The sequence below is a fragment of the Conger conger genome, chromosome 11, assembly GCF_963514075.1.
Source record: "Conger conger chromosome 11, fConCon1.1, whole genome shotgun sequence".
NCBI classification, from domain to species: domain Eukaryota; kingdom Metazoa; phylum Chordata; class Actinopteri; order Anguilliformes; family Congridae; genus Conger; species Conger conger.
Genome location: NC_083770.1, coordinates 39,512,999 through 39,527,226, shown reverse-complemented (window position 1 = coordinate 39,527,226; position 14,228 = coordinate 39,512,999). Strand labels below are relative to the sequence as shown.

Below are 14,228 nucleotides of genomic sequence, written 5' to 3'. Positions count from 1 at the left end.
ACAATATATATATATATATTCAGTTTTTAACTATTCTGCCAAAATGCAAAAATGTAATGTAAAATGTATAGTATGTTTATTTTGGACCTTTCATTAAATTATTTTTGAAAGAATATTTTGTGTACAGAATGTTATACAGGTGCCGAATACTGTATATAAAGCGCTTTGCAATTGATGCCTGTCATTCACCCATTCACACACACACACTCACACAGTCAGCTTGTTACATGAAGGTGGCAGCAATAATTAGTTATTTAGCGGATGCTTTTATACAAAGTGACTTACAGTTGAATTGACTAAGCAGGAGACAATCCCCCTGGAGCAATTCAGGGTCTTCAAGGCTGCAGGAGGTTCTGGCTGCCTGTACTAACTGCAGATCTTGTGCTTTATTTCAGAACAGGCGTTAGGCCAGGGTACGCTCTCTCTCTCTCGCTCTCTCTCTCTCTTTCTCTCCCTCTCTCTCTCTGTCCTGACGTGTGGTGCCAGACGGCCACAGAACATCACTTTAGCAGTGCACAGTGCTTTTACATCATTAGCTGAACTGCATTGTATGCTGTACAGATAATTGCATTTGCAGTGTTACTGGTAGACTGGTTTTAGCGGTTTGCCTGTGGATGAGATTTAATAGCACAACTGCAATGAGGCTAATGAAATCCAGCTACCTGTGACAAGGACAATAAACAGAGAAAGCTACCTTTCTGAAGGTGGATAGACAGATTTACCTGTGCAAAGGTGGATAGGCAGAGGTTTACCTATGCAAAGGTGGATAGACAGAGATCAACCTGTGCAAAGGTGGATAGACAGATTTACCTGACAGCTGGTAGCTAGTTCACCAGTTCAGACCAGCTCCCAGCTCGACATAGTTTGACCAGCTCAAGCTGTTTTGTGACCAGCTTGGCCATGCTGGTTGACCAGCTCATACTCAGCTAGACCAGCTTATGGCTCATTTTTCACGCTGGCAAAGCTGGATTTTACAGCGGGGTACAGACAGAGAAAGCTACCGGTGCAAAGATGAACAGACAGAGAGGGCGACCTGTAAAAGCCGGATAAACAGAGGGAGGTACCTGTGATGAGGTTGTCCACCAGAGTTGTGGGGATGCAGAAGATGCCCACCAGCAGGTCGCTGACGGCCAGGTTGAGGATGAAGAGGTTGGTGACGGTGCGCATGCGTCTGTTTCGCAGGACTATGAGACACACCAGCCCGTTTCCCAGCATGCACAGCAGGAAGATGAAGAGGTAGGCCAGGATGAAGCTGGTTGCCACGGGCAGAGAGTGCTGGTAATAGGGGAAGTAGGTGTTGCCCTGGGTGACGTTGCCGGTGGTGCCGTTGCCGTGGCAATGGCTGCAGTTGCCATTTGGCAGGAGGTTGGCTTTGAGAGCGGGTTCTGTTGGCTCCACCCACTCCTCTTCCATGATTTCCCTCCAAACAACCACCCCCTCTGACATGGAGCAGAGCGCTGGGGTCTGGGGCACACACATGCACGCACACACACACACACACATGTACAAACACACACGCGCTCACACACACACATGTGCACAAATACACATGTACACAAACACACACGCACAAACACACATGTACACACACACACACACACACCAATATTACAGAACTGCGACATCCATGAGACATACTGGTCATGTTCTGCACTGTAAAAACAGTCTTTATTGGCTTGTCTTATTAAGTTACTGTTTGCTTGACTCGTGAAATTCTGTTACCCCTTTGGCAAATCGTGAATTGAAAGATGAAAAATGAAAGAGTAAAACTATTTCACCTCATTGGCAATATGTTTTATTGTAAGTCTAAATAAGACTAAAATGCTTGCTGAGACTGACTTGTTTATTTATTTTCTGCAGTTTCAGAGTGGTTGCTGCCGTTGTGGTTGTGACCCTCCATTTTCTCACGGTCAGCAACCAAAACTGTCCCATGGCATCCTTCATGGCCAAATGTCTTTTTACAAATTTTTGCATCTGTTCACAGGAGCAATGATTCACCCACGCACAGTGAAACGAGATCAGCTTCCACAACAATCTGTATATACAGTGCAGTTCATAAGTATTTGGACAGCGGTACAATGTCTGTTCTTTTTGGCTTAGTGCTCCAGCGCATTGGATTAGAAGTGAAACCAGGAATGAAGTTAAAGTGCAGACGGTTTTACAGTTTTCTCACCCACACCGGGTGATCTGTGAAGGAATTGCAGCCCTTTTCATACATAGTGCCCCAGTTTCTAAGGAACCAAAAGTAATTGGACAGTTGGCTTCTCTGCTGTTTCTGATTAGCTAGGTGTATTCAATGGTGCAGTTATAAAGTTTTCAGTATCGAGTCAATTCTAGGCTTTTGATTTCCAGTCTGCCAGCTCTGGTCGCCGTGTGGTCCTCTCATTACGAGCACCAGGTCGTCGAGCTGCACGTTCACGCCTGTTCTCTGTTCTGGTTCCTCAGTGGTGGAATAACTTGAAATTCACGGGAGGGCAGGAACCACTGCTAACCAAAAAAAGCATCAGTGCTCATCTCACATTTGAAAAAAACAATACTGGATCTTTTTGGATGACACGGGGAACCATTATGTCTGGCATGAAGCGAATACAGCATTCCACAGTGAGAACATCAGACCAACAGTTTGATGTGGTGGCAGTGTGATGGTGAGTGGGCGGTTTGCTGCCTCAGGGCCTGGACAAATGCCATTATTCAGGGAACCATGAACTCTGCTTAGTACCAGAAGATTCTGGAGAATGTTTGGCTATCTCTCTCTATGACCTGAAGCTGAAGTGTAATTGGGTTATGCAGCAAGACAAAAACGCAAAGGCGAGCCCACCTGGCTGAAAAGAAAAAAACAAATAAAGTTTTTGCCTTGCCCCCATCAAAATCTTTATTTGGACCCGATAGATGGTGAAAACCTTGGATGTCGAGAACCATATAATTGAATGCTTTCATGCAATTTATTCCTAAAGTGTTTGCTTGGTAAAATGAAAGTTTATGAATACAATTTGAAAAAGTATACTTTCAAAAGAAGTACATCTGCGCATTTTATCCATTGCAAAATTTCACAAGTATTTCTTCCAGAGCTAAACCTTTGTCTTTGAGTTCTCAATAAACAACACAAAGCTTCGATAGTTCATGTGGTTGCTATCTGGGTATTGAGGTCAGGTATTTGGCCTTCTATCACTCTGTAAAGCATCCCTGTGACGGTCCTCCATGAAATGGAAATTTACAAACAATATTGAATTGAATTAAAATTAGCATGTCCTTCTTTTGGAACATTCTTAATGATTCTTTCAGAAATTCTGTTTTTGAGTCTTAATAAGACAGGTGGTTAGGGGTGCTGTGTCCCTGCTGAGGACAGACAGAATAAATGAAAGGATGAGCAGAATGGATAATTACTTTGAATAAAAGCAGTTTACTGCACGACATCGTAGCTCCTGCTGCCACCCTCACATACCCTTTTGTTCAGTTCTTTATACAGTACTGTACAAATGTCTTAGGCACCCTAGACTTTATTATATATATGTTTATTTTTGTGTGTGTGTGTTCATTTGAGATTTCCAAATATTCATTTTCCAAAAGATTTCATTTTACAGAGACAATTTTGTATTTAATTTTAAAAAGTAAAATATTACTGTAAGCAATTGACTACATTTTACATAAAAACTTGATCATGGCTGTCTGTGATCAGAAGCAAGGAGCCAACCAAAGTCTGCTGAAGAACTGTGGCAAGTTCTCCAACATGCTTGGAACAACCTCCCTGCTGATTGTCTTATAGAACTGCAGGACAGCGTTGGCTATCTCAGAGAAGTGATGCAGTTTTAACACCGAAGGGTGGTCACAAAAAATATTGATCTGATTCAGTCTTTAACTATTATTTAAAATTACTAAAATGTACGTTTATTTAGGATCTTTAAGAATTAAGAATCTTATGTGTACAGAATGTTATACAGGTGCCTAAGACTTTTGCACAGTACTATATACCTGTACCAGCCAATCTGAGGGCAGTGTTTAATCCTGACAGCTAACGGTTCTCTTTTTCAAACATGTAACCAATCAACATAGTTAGGTCAGGCAAAGGCAGACTCAGAAACTGTCCCAAATTACTTCAATTCACCTTATTGTTTTGCCTTCTTCTGAACTTTTCTGAGTGTGCAGTAGTTCTATTCATCTGAGTTACACCCTAAAAAGGTAAAGCATGAGAGATAATTTAACCAAATGCCATTAGTACACTGTAATAGGACTAAGCAGCCATTCTACTAACATGGAGAAGTATATATCAGACCAGAGCCCTTCAACCTCCCCTCAGTTAGGTGTTCCCCAGTCATATGGCACCCTTCCGGACTGCACTAGCCCATTATGCCTACAGCTGCCCTGGCCAAACTGATGCATTTTACACCTGGGTGAAATATGTCATTGTTTTGAAGATTTGGACTGATCTTGTCTGGTGCAGTTGAACCAACCAAAGGACCAGAAGGCTCTTTTTGAGAGTATTTCATAGGTTTCAATACACCAGACAAGCTCAGTAAAGCGTAGAAAAGTATTTGATGTTTTGATGTTTTGATGTTTTGATGTTTTTCCTGTAAGTCCAAAAGGAAATGCTGTGGCGTTTCTTTAATGGGAAAAGTCGAGCGTGCAAGAAATGAATTTGAGAGCAGAATTCCTCTTGCTTGTGCAGGGATTTACTTTGCTCACACTGAGACCTTTCAAGCCAGCTAGTGCTCAAAACTTCATTGTTTCTCTCTCAAAACTCAACCCTCTCATGCTCAGATTTTCTTTTTTTCAGACTGCAACATTACTGCAAAAAGTCCAGCCAAGGTGAATTGGCCAGACATCCAAATCTCATTGCCCATTTATATTACATTACATGGCATTTGGCTGACACTTTTATCCAAAGCAACTTACAGTTGATTAGCATAGGAGACAATCCTCCCATGGAGCGATGCAGGGTTAAGGGCCTTACTCAAGGGCCCAACGGCTGTGCGGATTGTGGCTACACCGGGGATCGAACCACCGACCTTGTGGGTCCCAGTCACGTACCTTAACCACAACGCTACAAGCCGCCCTATTGCCTATATTGGTGCTCCCCATACCGAGGATTGCGGTTCGATTCCCGGTTTGGCCGGCTCACGTGGAGCGGCATTTTCAGTGCTTAACTGTTCAGGTTTTTCACCTGATAGCCAGCTAATTTCATAAGCGGTGCAGCTACCTCTCCCTCTGATTGTTAAAGTTTGTGGCCATATCTGTCTGGGTGGCAACATACGTAAGCTAGCTACATTATGTTTGCGTACCTCCATGTTCCGATAACGTAACCAAGTTTGTCACTGATAGGGGCCAGTAAAAACCCCAAATCCAACTAGCCATCGCTGCAGTGACAGCAGTAAGCTAACACAACTAGAGTAAAGGACATGCAATTCACATCTTCTGTGATTATGTTTTTTTTGTGAATACTGTAGTTATAATTTAAGTAGAGTTACTTAATACCTTTTCTTCACACAAGCTTAAAAATGACGTACCAAAAATAAAATGGTTACTATTCTTGAACCCTTTTGACTACAGGCATAATCCTGCTCTCTTCTGAGAAGGTAACTCTTTGGGGTTTGTTTTTAAAGAGTCAGAATTACTCCAAATATTACTAAAACAAAGTTTAAATACAGTGAAAGTGGTAGCTTTTCTTCTCACCTGAAAGGAAATGATGCTTTTGACTGGATACAGATTATTGTAACTGTGGCTGGTGCGCTTAGAAACACAATGGAATCACAACACTGGACAAATAATCTTTCAAATATGAGGACAATATCAATGCATTCTGCATTGTTTTTCTGATCTATGTCTAGGCAGTTTTCCAAAAAAGACATTTGGAGAATCCAAAAGGACACATGGAAACTAATAAGGTCTTGTGAATACCGCATTTTTCTAACTAAACCTTTCTAATTACCACCTGCTTAAGCCAGTTTTTTTCATGATTAAAAATGCTTTAAACTGTATAAACTTGTCTATAAACACTTAATATTTAAATGCCATATTTAAAAATGCATGGCATCTAATCCAACATCAGTTTCACCCTTCTTCCCTCCGTTGGAATGACATGGTACTGCATGTGGTGAAACTCATGCAGGAATAGAACCTATGTATTTTGAAATATGGTGGTTAGTCTTAATTTTTATTTAAATATGAACAATTCTACAGGTCCTGGAGCACCTGTTAAGATAGACATGATCATGAACACATGAACATTAAAAGATGTTTAAATAGCAAAACAATGCACCCCTCCCAATGGGTTTACAAGATTTCCAGTTTCATTTAAAAATTAAACTTTTGAATGCAATTCACTTATGATTATCTGCTTATATAAGTACACATATCACATAATGAAATATTACATGTTTATAGACAAGTTTAGAAGATTTGTAATCATGAAATGACTGGTGTAAGCAGGTGGTTTTAATGTTGTGGCTGATCACTGTACACAACACTTTTTATCCTGAATAAAAGTGTTTGCACTTCCCCCCTTCTGTCACCCTCCCCTTCCTCTGTGTCCCATACTCCCTCATTTAGGGGCAACAATATCAGCTCCTCCAGAGAAATTGTAAGTAAACAATTTTTCTCCAAGTTGATAGAATGAATGGTAAATGGTTGGCATTTATTTAGCACCTCTATCCAAAGTACTGTACAATTGATGCTTCTCATTCACCCATTCACACAAACACTCATACACCAACGGCGACTAGCTGCCATGCAAGGTACCAACCAGCTTGTCAGGAGCATTTAGGGGTTAGCTGTCTTGCTCAGGGACACATTGATACACCCAGGGCGGGTTTGAACCGGCAACCCTCAGATTGCCAGATGACTGCTCTTACCTCCTGAGCCAATGTCTCCCGAATGAGAAGCTAGTATGCCTTTGGTCCGCTGGACACTTAAAAAGGACACTGACATTACCTTGTTTTTTGTAGTATGTGGATTTCCAAAATGCAGAGAAGGTGAGGTCCCCTCCACACTTGTTTTACCACCCATGTGTTACAAAATAAGGTTGTCACTAGCAATGGCATCTTAAAATAGGTTATACAGATAGAACTGTGAGTTTTAACGCTTTCAAGCGGTATATCCTGTTACCATAGTGATTGAAAATTGCACCCTAAAAAAAATTAATAAATTAAACTACAAATAACCTCACCGGCCCGTGAGACTTAAGGGGTTAAACATGGTAACTAATCATAGTAGCCTACACGTACAGCACCTTCAACTCCTTTATAATAAAAATAGCGAGGGAAATGTCCCTTTCCTCAATAGGGCACCTTTAATGTGTAGCAGCAGCAGCTTCAGAAAGTAGTTGATATTTTGGTAATAAGAACAACAATCAGACTTCAGTGTAAAATGTGTTTGAGTGGGTGAAGAAAATATTATTGATTTTAGTTGCTGATCAAAGCATAAATGTTGACATGCTGTCCAAATCAATAGGCTACTTAAAATGAAGTGTTTTTAAGCTTTTATTTTATGAAAAAAAAAGAAATCACCTTTGCACTTAATATCCCCTTTGACAGACCACTCCAAAACTTTAATTTTGATTATATTCAGTCAATTGGACGTGGACTTGCTTCTGTTTTTTGGATTATTACATACACTTAGGCTTCAGCTCAGACGGCCAGACATTCTCCTTGAGAGTTTTCTGGGACAGAGCAGAATTCATGGTTCCTTCAATAATGACAAGTTGTCCAGGCCCCAAGGCAGTAATCACACTAACATCATGTTTGACTTTTGGTATGATGTTCTTTCTGTGAAATGCTGTATTTGCTTTATGGCAGACATAATGGGACCCATATCGTTCAAAAAGTTCCACTTTTGACTCATCTGTCCATAGACCATTGTCCCAAAAGGCTTGGGGATCCTCCAGATGCTTTTTTGCAATTGTGAGATGAGCATTGCTGTTTCTGGTTAGCAGAGTATCCACCTTGATACTCTCTCATGAATCCCTTCTTTGCCCAGTCTCTTTCATTACATTACATGAATGGCATTTGGCAGATGCATACAGCTGATTAGACTAAGCAGGAGACAATCATCCCCTGGAGCAATGCAGGGTTAAGGGCCTTGCTCAAGGGCCCAATGGCTAAGCGGATCTTATTGTGGCTACACCGGGGATCAAATCACCGACGTTGCGGGTCCCAGTCATGTACCTTAGCCACTACCTGCCCTTGGAGGTGTTTTAGCATGCCAGCCACTCCTGGGAATATTCACCACTGTTCTGATTGTTCTCCATTTGGAGATAAAGGCTCCCGGTGGTTCGGTGGAGTTCCAGAGCCTTAGAAATGGCTTGGTAACCTTTCTTCAGACTGATATACTTCAATGACTCTTTTTCTCGTCTCTTCTGGACTTACCAATGCATGTGTCGGAATTTAAGCAGTTCTGCAAAGAAATGTGGGCTAACATACCTCCACAGCGATGTGAAAGACTAATATCAAATTATAGGAAGTGTTTGATTGCAGTTATTGCTACTAAGGGTGGTGCACCCAGGTTGATTTGGCAGTTTGTTTTGACCTTTTTCTAGAGAGAAATTACTGTTTTGTACAATTGCTTTGGCACTAATCTTACAAATCTTACAAAACCACAAGACTCAAAACAGTCAGCACTTGTAACACAGCCTGTTCGCCTGTTGACAACACGCATTGTGCATTCATATCTTCGAAGAAATCTTGCACTTCCAAATGCATGTTGGTGCAGAGTAGAAAGGTGAATTGTTAGCAATTGTAAAAAGAAAATAAAAGATGAAAGACACTGTCATCCGCCATGCAACCTCCACCCCCACTGCCTCTAAGACGAGGACAAAGGCCATCTCTCTGGTACTTGTCGTCTGCTATTCAATTGACAACCTCCACCTCCTCTTCCTCCTCCTCTCACTGCATGATCTCTAACATGGATCATGCTTTGTGTCGCTGTGTTGTTGCAGGTGGATACACATCCTTATTCCTGCTGTAAAATCAATCATCAATCATTTGAGCACCAGCTCAAACTTGAAAAGCCTTGTCTCAAAGGATGGTGATGAAATATTACAATCAATAATAATGTGGTAAGATGTATCCTGTTGCAAAGAAGTAGATTTCAGTAGATTTCAGTAGATTTCAGTAGATTTATTTATCCTGAAACATTCATTATCTAAACATGGAATGTGTCAAGAACCGGGACAGAGAAACCAAGAGCAGACTCAGGGATAAAGTGAAAAGGGCTGGTTTTATTCTCCAAGGGCAGATCCAAAACGTAATCCAAAAACAGGCAATGATCCAGGCAGACAGGTACGTACAGGGTAAGCAGATCATAAACTGAAAAAACAGGTTCAAAAACCGCTGGGAAGTCCAAATAAGTGAAGGTGCAAATACAAAATACAAAACATTGAGTCCAAAAGCAGGCAGAGATCAAAAAAACAGAAAATACAAAAATTGAAAAATACAGTGAGGCTAGGACCGAGGGAAGGAACAAACAGGGGCAACTGGAAAAGACGATCTAGCAACAAAAACAGGACATGCTTAAATACAACACTGATAACAGACAACAAGAAACAGATGAGAGACATGACAGAATGACAGGAAGGAAATACATACGAGGAGTGGGAAGCAGAGACACTACTCATTCAGTGCAAATATTACAAATGTGTGTAAATGAGACACAGGTGAAAATAATGATTGGGGATGAATGAACAGAAAGACACTACAGAAAGCACAGAGGGTAATAAAAGGCGAAACACTAGGGACACGGAGAGAAGCACAGACAAAAGGGAACAACAATGGGCACGGACGTAACAGAAGTTTATTACAAGTAATCTGTATCCATAAAACTATGCTTTGGGAGTAATATTGCAGTTACTTATCATTTTGAGTGGTGGGATACATTGGTAGTTAGATGCATTGTAATGAATGAAAACACAGTATTTTCAAATGTAATGTGTGTACTTCATTTTGAAATGCTAACACCTTGAAAGTTAAGTCGTGTCATTGTAAACAAGTGATTTTGTTCCGTGAACAAATTATTTTTGGTTTATGTATATTGTATCCAAGCAATTGAAAAAAGGGTTTATAGTTTTGAAAAATGACCTCAAGGTTCTGAAATTAGTGTCAAAGTGATTGTAAAAAATGTGTTTTGTGTCTATTCAGTTTCCCCCTTTTTCTAATATTACACTTTGTCTAAAGATCTGAAACCATGCAGTATGAAGAATACAAAATAAAAGAGGGAATAAGGAAGGGGGAAAATATTTTTCTGTATGCAGCTCAAGTTCCTGTAGGTGCTGACTGTGCCAGCCCAGACAGCATGCATAGAACATTATACACTGCTGTCCTCCACCTTCCTAGCTGACTTGTCATCGTCATTTTATCTCTATTAAGCACTCTTTTCTAATTAATGTATACACTGTACTCCACGGTGCTAATGTAGTCTGCTCTACGTTTAACAGAAAAGTATAATTTGTTCATTATTATTGTAACAAAAGATAGCATCTTATGCATATTGACAGTGTTATTAGTTCTGTCCTCACACTGCTGCCTTACTATTGTCAGTCATGAACGCTTTGTACAATACGTTAATAATGAAGAAGATGAATAATGTGTGTATCATATTCCATATGAGATATTTACATTTGTTTACTGAGTACCTGACCATAATATGTAGTTTTTATGGGATTTGCCCATTATTATTTTTTAAGAATCTTCTTTGCGCGAATCTGCGTGTATATGAATAGTTTGCATGTTTAAATATTGGGACACAATTCCGTATTCCAGATGAGAACAAACGACATTTTCATGTAGCAAATGAAACGTTAATGACGCGTAGTGTTTTTGAGACGGGCGTTATTTACACTGACGTTCTGGCGTGCCTTAGCGAGCAAAGCGTGTATTGTTACAGTAAAAGAGATCTACTTGAGAAATTACATTAATTATTTTGTTGGGATATAAAACATTATTTCAATAGAGTAATAATAATAATAATAATAATAATAATAATAATAATAATAATAATAATAATGTAATTATGCAAGTAATATTTTATCAACTCATATTTGCATCCTATACACTGTGGAGGTGTCTAGCACAGATATAAAAGTTGTCCGACAGACAAAGCGACATGGGTGATTAGTGTCAAGGGGGATTTTGCAAAGTTGCATTTGCAAGCAGGACGATTTGAAAACTTCATCAAGAGTTATTAACAAATCTGTGTTTCAGCACCATGAAAGTAATGTTTTTTAACCAAAGTATTTTTAGAATAACTGAAGATATGTGACCGCCACAGACTCCAAATATACGTTTGGACGCTCTTATCCAGAGTAACGTACAATAAGGTGCAAAAAACGTGCGCTGAAACCCAAAGATAAAAGTACGCTTCCAAGTGCTAGAGTGATCTCATAGATAAAAACCTGAACCCTTATAGAATAATCACATAAACGGACCAAGTAGCAATACCACAGTTTTGGCAGCTAGAACACTAACAGTGAAATAATTATACGCAAGACGAAAACACAGTGCACATTTCAAGCTCCTACCAGATTTTCTTTTTTCAATCTAGGAAATATTAGTATGGAAAGCATCTTAAGCGAAGGCACTTTCCAACCTCGAAATACTGACTCAATTTCAGGTCCATCAAAGTTCAAAGAAATCGGTTGTTTTTTTACAATCACTTTGGCACGAAATTCAGAAGTCTTTTTTCAAAACTGTACATACAAAACACAAAACTGATTAACGCACATTCTTCAAAACCCTAAACAATTGCCTTTTCAATTGCCTGGTTACAATATTCATGAACCAAATATTATTTGTTAGCTGAACCAAATAACTTGTTCACATTGACACAAAATGAAAGACACACATTGCATATGATAAGACTGTCTTTTCATTCATTACAATGCAACTATTATTACTCCTAAAGCATAGTTTTGTGGAAACTGTAACAACGTTCCATGTTTTGATCATGTATGTTTTACGATAAAGTAATCTATTGACACTTTACTTTGACAAATTACTTTGAACATGAACCAATTTTACCACATAATCATTGGATGTAATATATATATAAAACAGTCCACTGGGGGAAGAACCTCTGTGCATGCCTGCTCCATCCCTGCTATCATCTGCTGATATATCAAGGCATCCAACATCCACCCTCTATATTGAATGGCACCATAAATCTGTGCTCCCCTCCCTCTCCCCCTCCATCATCCAGCCATTTGTCTTCCTCTCTTACCCACTTTTGTATTTCTTACTGGGTCCATCTTGAACAACATCATTCCAAAGATGAAATTGAAATTCCCTCAACACCTGGGCATGTCTCCAACTGAATTAGGAGTGATTGTTTTATTCAATATCCAATTCACAATCACCACAATCTGCATCAACTTCAATTAGCAATTTCTTTTTATAACTATTATGAAAACCTTTCTTAGGTTTTGAATGCAGTTTAAATTGCAGTATTTGTGGCTAAGCAAATTGCTATCTACTTGAATTTTAGCCTATATGTATCAGTTTTGAAATAGTATGTGCAAAAATTTGCTAATTGGCCAGTAGAATGCAGTATTTCACGATAAATTAGTAACTTCAACTATTGAGTTTGGAAGTGAATATGAATGCACATTGAATGTTTTTAACAGGCGGAGAGGCTGTATTACAAGCGCTGTAGCCTACACTTTGCGTCTGTACATTTTCAAAACGCTGAAATAGTTTTTTTTATTTTTTATTATTATACAAAATGGGTGATTTTAAGCTTTTTACAATCTTTACCGAACTTCCTCTGATGACAATAAAAACAGCGAGACGTAGCCAATTGTCGTGTCCTCGCGACAGTAGATATTCAGTCAGAGAATAACAGACTAAAACATGAACACTGATAATCTTGACTCAAAATGAACATAAATATATATTTATTCGCATGCGTCTTACCCGCTTTTACTGATTAATTGTTCTGAAATAGAACTGAAGGTATCTTGCAGAATTTTTTCACAGAAAAGGCGCCGTCAATCGGTTGTTTGGAGCGACTTGACACATTTGACGAAAGACGAGTGGAGTTTCCTACGAGGCAACCAGGATAATCTTTGCTGGAGGGTCCAAATTACGTTATTCGAACATCACGTGTTCCTGCACCGAATTTCAAGTCCTGTTTTTCCCATCTTCTCCCACTCAGGTCTAAGTCAGCGACGCACTTTTTGCACCCGCTATATACTGCAATGACAGGGATAAACTCCTCCCCATCGAAACATTTTCTTCTCTAAAATGCAATTTCAAAAAGAGGCAGTCAACAGCGACCAACAGTTGGAAATAAAAACGAAAGCAATATTTATTTGTTTGCTTGTTTGTTTGTTAGAAATATCATACTCTGGCCCTCTTCCGGCTATCATATCGGCTGCTTGCTATTGTTTCATGTTCATTTAGAGGTTTCGATGCACATGCTTTGATTCCTCATAGTGGACTTACCATTGAAGTGTTTGCACATCTAGTCATTTTCACGGCAATAGTAATAAATAATTTGTTATTTAGCTGATGCTTTTATCCAAAGCAACTTACAGTTGATTAGACTGAGCAGGGGACAATCCCCTTAGCCACTATTCTACAGGCCACACCCCCATACTAGGCTACATTGGTGAATTACGCCTTTACTGGTTGATGTTGCCAGCATCAGCTGAGGCCCACATTGGCCTTAATGGTGGTGCAGTGATGCAAGACATGCATGTCTGGTTTGTGCTCCTGCTGTCACACTTGACCAAGGCCTCGGAACTGGATGCTAAGCAAGGATGGGTTGCATGCAGGGGACCACTCACCCCACAGGGCAGGGATGGGTAACACAGATCCTGGAGAAACCGGTGTTCACGCAGGATTTTGCTGCCAATGGTGTCGGTTACCCTGGCTCAATCATCCATCATGACCGATTCACTCGTAAATTAGACCACAATATAAAAGGCACACAAGCACACATTTTCTGATTTGCAATACCAATTCATTCAGGTCATTCAGGGAAAATCTCATAGCCTACCTGACTAAACCACACACATCTGTTCTCAGTCACATGAGGCTAGAGTTCTTAACCTGCAAAAACTTAAGAAATGCACGTTATTTTAGGACTAACCCTATCACAAACCCTAACTTTAACTCCTGAACTTAATCTGAATTTTGCCTCAACCCTAAGAATAATCAAACTCACTTTACTGTATATATTGCTGTTTTCGACTGAAGCACATTTTCATTTTTTATTTCTTCAAACACACTTCTATTAATTTAGTT

At 39.7% G+C, this 14,228-nt stretch overlaps 1 protein-coding gene across 1 annotated transcript in view; it reads right to left on the bottom strand.

Annotated features, from left to right (window-relative positions):
• Positions 1-12,950, bottom strand: part of npffr1l2 (neuropeptide FF receptor 1 like 2) — a 19,150-nt gene extending 6,200 nt beyond the window's left edge. The window contains exons 1-2 of the mRNA XM_061259451.1: positions 12,894-12,950; positions 1,065-1,464 (exon numbers count right to left, since the gene is read on the bottom strand). Coding sequence (XP_061115435.1) covers positions 1,065-1,446 — 382 coding nt within the window. The 5' untranslated portion in view covers positions 1,447-1,464; positions 12,894-12,950. The remainder of the gene's footprint in view (positions 1-1,064; positions 1,465-12,893) is intronic.
• Positions 12,951-14,228: the final 1,278 nt, after the last annotated feature.